The 6,012-nt window shown below is 46.6% G+C and overlaps 2 protein-coding genes across 9 annotated transcripts in view; one reads left to right on the top strand and one right to left on the bottom strand.

Moving 5' to 3' along the window:
• Atm (ATM serine/threonine kinase) overlaps positions 1-1,708 on the bottom strand; it is a 131,776-nt gene extending 130,068 nt beyond the window's left edge. For all 6 annotated transcript variants that reach the window (XR_003848956.1, XR_003848957.1, XM_029561896.1 and 3 more), the window contains exons 1-2: positions 1,507-1,708; positions 382-602 (exon numbers count right to left, since the gene is read on the bottom strand). The gene's annotated coding sequence lies outside the window, so the exon portion shown is untranslated. The remainder of the gene's footprint in view (positions 1-381; positions 603-1,506) is intronic.
• Positions 1,709-1,886: 178 nt separating this feature from the next.
• The window catches only part of LOC103731334 (protein NPAT), a 40,119-nt gene continuing 35,993 nt past the window's right edge, over positions 1,887-6,012 (top strand). For 2 of the 3 annotated variants that reach the window (XM_017797302.2, XM_008829713.3), the window contains exon 1: positions 1,887-2,092. In XM_017797302.2, coding sequence (XP_017652791.1) covers positions 2,056-2,092 — 37 coding nt within the window. In that variant the 5' untranslated portion in view covers positions 1,887-2,055. The remainder of the gene's footprint in view (positions 2,093-6,012) is intronic. The other variant, XM_029561895.1, reaches the window with a different exon arrangement.

Here is a 6,012-nt window from a genome sequence, read left to right as displayed (position 1 = left end):
GGACTTTGTAGTCAGGTTGTTATTGGTTCAAATCCCAGTCTAGATACTTAACGGTTATCCAACCTAGAACATAATGCCATAATGCCTAACAGCTCCAACCTAGAACATATTGGCTAACGTCTCCAAATGGGTTTTCTTAATGCTAAATAATAAAATGAAAATACCACAGTATCTACCTCAAGGGGTTTTCTCTCTCTCTCTCTCTCTCTCTCTCACACACACACACACACACACACACAGGAGCGCCTGAACCACAGCGAACATTCATTGCTATTATCATCCAATTCCCTTCCTTCTGGTTGCTTGGTATATCTATTTGGGTGGTTCTTTTCTCTCCTTGCTCTCATCTATTCCTAGGACTTCAAGGAGCTGAAAACTTACAATTCTGTATCCTTCAGTAACAGAGCTCCTCTGGAGTTTCAGGAACTTTCTACACTTGGTGCCTTTACTTGTATTTCCTCCTATCTGGATGCTTTGCAACCACTCCAGTGAACAATTTACACCTGCGGAGCTGATTCTTCCCGGATGTTTGGACAGAACCTGTCACTCCTGGACTAACAGTACTCTTCTCTACATCATCACTTTGGAACGTGGCTAATTATCTGCACCAGGTAGGGAAAAACCAACAGTTAAAACTCAGAAGGGTTAAGGGTTATCACATAAAATCTTCCTCAAGATAACTACGCAGGTCACACAGCTGACAAATAAGAATTCAGACTCTGAGGCCTGGCATGGTGGCGCACACCTTGAATCCCAGCTCTTAGTAGGCAGAGGCAGGCGGACCTCTGTAAGATGGGAGGCCAGCCTAGTCTACATAACAAGTGCCAGGCCAGCTGGGGCTGCAAGGAGTCTGTCTCAGAAAAAAAGAATTCGTGCTCTGCTAGTGATTTCAGAGCTGTTGCTCTTAATCACGAGCCTGTAATTTAAATGTAAACAAATGGTCTGTGACTAGAAGTATTAACTGCTAGACAAAAAACATTACTAAGCGGTCAGGAGCACTGGCTGCGCTAGCAGAACACCCGGGTTCGAATCCCAGCACCCACATGGCGGCTGACGCGTATTAACTGCTAGACAAAAAACATTACTAAGCGGTCAGGAGCACTGGCTGCCTAGCAGAACACCCGGGTTCGAATCCCAGCACCCACATGGCGGCTGACGCCTTCTTCTGACCTCCACGGGCATTGCATGACAGGGGTACACTTACATACATGCCGGCAACGCACTCATACACATAAAATAAATTTTAAAAAATTACTGTATCACGTGGATAAATCAGATCCCTGGGGGTGACAGCCAAAGGGACGCACAGAAGGGAGGGTTCCGCTCAGGGCATTAAACTAAGGCTCTGGAAAGTCCACTTGGGGTTCACAGCGCCCGGGGGTGAGGGGAAGGAGCGGGAAAGGTAGGGCAAGATGGGCGCAGGGGTGCGCGCGGAGCTGCTAGGGAAGCCGGGGTTGGGCGGGACGCTCCCCGCCCACAGCCCTGGCCTGCACCCTGCGCTCCTACCGCTGCAATCCGAGCGCTAGGGCCGCCGTGGACCGCGGAGCTGTTTCTCCACGCTCGCCTTCCCGCTTCCGGTTCAAACGCGGCTAGACCACACAGCCAGGGTCTCAGGAGGGAGTAGCGGCGGCGAAAATCGCGGGGTGGCCTGCACATGCGCACAGCGACACGCGTGCCCCTACACAAAACATTCGCTCCCCTCAGGACTTTCGCCTCGTCTGAGCAAACGCGCCTGCGCACAGCGCACCAATGACGAACGATCTCTCGCCGGCGACCCCGCCCTCGGGCTTGTGCTCCCACACTCCGCTTCCTCCCCGCCAACGCAAAGGCCGGAAATGATGACAATTCTGAGGAGAACGGAGGCGGGTTTCATTTCGGCGCCTTTCTTTCTCCGGCCGAAGCGATTGGCGGGTGAGGAGTGAAAGAGGCGGGACGAGTTGCCGCGGGTTCACTGCCGCCTCTGGGACCGGGAGATGCGGCGGTGCCGAAGCTATCGCCGCCTTCGCTTTTCTTTGAGTCTTGTCCGTTCTGGCGGCTCCTCGCGCGGCTCGGATCATGCTGCTACCCTCGGACGTGGCCAGGCTGGTATTGGGTAAGCGCGGACGCAGGAAGGACCCGGCTGAGCAGGACGAGCAGATAGAGGAGGGGGCTGAGGTGGGGGTTGGGGGGCGCCTCCTGGGGTCCCGCGTCCAAGGCTGGCGGCGATGTGGGTCCGTCGGGGGCGCGGGTGGCTTCCGCCTGGCGGGCGTGGATGCTGCTTGGAGCTCCGCGCCGCTGGGCGTACAGCACCCGGGCCTGCATTCCGAGGGAGGGCCGGGCTCGCCCCGGAGCCGGGACCCCTGCTGTAAGTACTTAGTCTACGTGACGGCTGGGGCTGCGAAGCCCGCGCCCTTCCTGGGCAGAGCTGGGACCAAAAAAGGAAAACAAAAAAATAGCACTTCCCTGGCCACCCCGCTTGCGGGGAAGACTTTTCCCGACGGGCTTCCCCTACCCGGCGTCTGCCTTGGGGTTTTGGGACAAATGGAGGTGATCGTTCTCCATCCTCCCCGCAGTAGGCGGTGGACACCAGTAGCATTTCCCATTTTTGGATGAGAAAATTTTCAGAAGGGAACTGCCTTCCACTCAGCGCGCTTTTTGGCCCTACTTTTCCTCCATTTTTGAAGAGGGAGAGTTCCTAGACCACTGGGCTGTTGGCGGGTATTGTCTGTGAACGACGGTTTTTGTTGTTTGTTCCCAAAAGAATGATCGGGATTGTACTGCTCGGAACTAGAGCCGTTTAAGCCCAAAACTCTGGGCAATGACATAAAAACATGGGACATTAGAAGTAAGTGCTGATTGAGCCTCCCCTGGTATCCCCAGCGACTCCCTACCATTTTGCTTTGTGCCTTTTTAAAATACCCACCCTGTTTGCCACCCCAAAATTTGTACAGGGCTCTTGATAAGCACAGGAAATATTTAGGGGCTACAAATGGTTCCACGGTCCATTTTTGGAGAAAATTGGAATAAAGAGAAAAACTAATGTGGATGTTTAATATTTTTCTTACTGTATCTTAGTACATCCTACTGAATTGAGCATCTTAGTTAACCTACATCTGTATCAGTGATTTTAAAAGCTGCCTATCTTGTATTTGTTAAATTTGTTAGGCTTTTATGTAGATGAAGGAAAAGTAGACCCCATCGGTACATTATGTTCCTGTCTTTTTTCCCCCTCTGTATATTGCTTGTGTAAGAATTGTTACTTTTAGCAGTCTGGTGATCCAAATGACTTTGTAATTGTAATCTTAAAAAATGGTTTCTTGGGGCTGGAGAGATGGCTCAGTGGTTAAGAACACTGGTTGTTCTTGCAGAAGACCCGGGTTCGAATCCCAGCACCCACATGGTCGCTAACAACTGTCCTTAACTGCAGTTCCAGGGGCTCCTACAGCCTTTTCTGTCTTCCACGGGCATTGCACAACACAGGTGGCACTTACCTACATGCAGACAATACATGCATACACAAAATAAAAAAATATTTTTAAAAAGGGTTTCTCAAGCTTGGCGCTATGGACATTGCAAAGCAGGTAATTCTTGCCGTTCTGATTTTATGGGATATTAAACAGCATCCCTGACTTCTGCCCACTGGATGCCAGTAAGACATCCATCCCCAATCATTCCCAGCTCTAAGAAGGAATAAAATGTCTCTACATGTTGCCTGCTGGTGAATCCCCTGGAGAGAAAGTCTCCCCTTGTTAAGAAAATTAAAGTGGTATGATTTTCTAATTAGAATAATTAACCAAATTATGTTTTCTCCTACTAACAAGCTGTTTTACTTGACTTCCTATCTTCCTTTTGATGGATAGAAACTCAAGCTATTGTTTTTATCCTTAAAATCATCTTTGTTGTTCAGATTCCTTTTTCAGGGCCTTGAGTCCCAGCATGCCTCCCTCCCCTTCTATTTGGAATTGTGATGACTTCCCTCTATTCTTTCTTGAAATTCATGAGTTTTTTTCTCTTACTGGAAATCTTCCTGAAGCAGTCACCTCACACCATATATTCTAGAGTTGAAACAATTTAGAACTTAGGGTACCAAAACACCTCTCTACACTCACTTCTCTTCTGTCATTTAGCATTGTTTGTCTCTTATACATAAGTATGCTTCTCTTGTTTGTTTGTTGTGTTCTTCTATTGCACCCCCTTTCCATCTTTAGCCTCTCTGTTGACCCTTCACGTTTTTTTCAGCATGTTTCAAATACTGCGAGTTTCTAAACATAAAGACGTAAGTTTTCTTCTCTCAGCATTCACTTGTTTTTTACCCTTCAACATCAGAACATTTTTCTGAGCCCTATCTCACATTACTCAGTGTTCTATGTTGCCCTTTCATAGGTAGATTTAGTCATAAAACAGTATTTGTTACTTGGTTGCACTACTGTTTTGCTTCCCTCTAATTCTCCAATAGACTGTACTCTGAATTTTATGCCTCACTACTCAAGTAGCCCTGGCTACTCAGCCATAGCCAGCTATTTGCCATGATGGAATTTAAAAAAAAATATGTGTAGACCAAAATGCATCAAACTGTTGTTTACTGCTTACTCTGGGCCATCAGTTTGGATTTTATCAGTATGTCATATATAGAAAGTGCTCTGTGGAACCCAGCCTACTTGGTCTCTGCTGAGTCTCATCTCACTATTTGCTCTGTGCTGCAGGCATGCCAAACTACTCAAGTTTCTCCACATGTTCTTATGTGTTCTGCTTGTCTTTGTCTTTCCAGTATACTTGTATTCTAGGTTCAAGTCAAATGTGATCTCTGAAACCTCTTCCAGCAGCTATAATTATTCATCAAATGTCTTATTGAAATAACTGTTGGATGAGGGGTTTGGGGAGCACTATTTGCTCTGTGCTGCAGGCATGCCAAACTACTCAAGTTTCTCCACATGTTCTTATGTGTTCTGCTTGTCTTTGTCTTTCCAGTATACTTGTATTCTAGGTTCAAGTCAAATGTGATCTCTGAAACCTCTTCCAGCAGCTATAATTATTCATCAAATGTCTTATTGAAATAACTGTTGGATGAGGGGTTTGGGGAGGTAGTTTTGTTTTGTTTTGGTGATACACATATAAAATTAACCATTTTCGCAATTTTTAAATTTATAGCTATGTGGTATTAAGTACATTCTACACCTATCACTACCATTCACCTCTAAAACTTTTTCTTCTTCCAAAACTGAAACTTCTTGTTTTATTTAGTAATCTTTCTGTTGAATTAACGGACAAGCTTCAAGAGCTCTTAGGAACCTCCCAAATGGTAAAAATTTTATGTATAAAAGGGGACATTTTTTGTTTGTTTGTTGATCTTTTTTGAGACAGGGTCTCCCTGTAGCCCCAGCTGTCCTGGAACTCACTATGTAGACCGGGCTGGCCTTGAACTAACAGAGATACGCCTGCCTCTGCCACCCGAGTGCTGGGATTAAAGGCGTGCACCACCACGCCCGGCATAAAAGGGGACATTTTTATGATTGAAGAATCAAAATTTTTCTTCAATTTCCTAAATAAGTTTGTTACTTTCTATAAGAGTCGGTATCCATTCAGAAAAGAAAACAGAAATTGTGTGTTTAACATGGTAGGATTTAATGAGGAAATTGGTTACATTTGTTACAGAAGCTAAGATGCTGAACTGCTTATGTGAGGCAGCTGAGAGGTTAGCATGGCAGAAACCCATGCTAATCCAGAAGACCAGACAATATAAAGCAACCTGAGGCAACTTTGTGGAAGCTGGTACTAGAGGCTTGTCTGTTACGGGAGCTATAGTCAGCAGAGACTCTGCTGAGGCAATCAGTGAACAGGCTTTTTCCTGCAACTCCAATCTGATACAAGTGCCTATTTGGTATCCTAGCCAGAAGCTAGCTGACAGGTGAGCCAGGTAACCTCCTGATTGGGCTGAAGCTTCCTTTCATACAGTAGAGTGGAGGAAGAATGAAAAATTGGTCTGGAGGCAAAAAGGAATAGGACTGGCAGGTACCCCAACAGATCAAAAGCCAC

Source organism: Nannospalax galili, unplaced genomic scaffold (genome assembly GCF_000622305.1).
Source record: "Nannospalax galili isolate Female #2095 unplaced genomic scaffold, S.galili_v1.0 scaffold854, whole genome shotgun sequence".
NCBI lineage: Eukaryota > Metazoa > Chordata > Mammalia > Rodentia > Spalacidae > Nannospalax > Nannospalax galili.
This window is presented reverse-complemented; position numbering and strand designations above follow the sequence as displayed.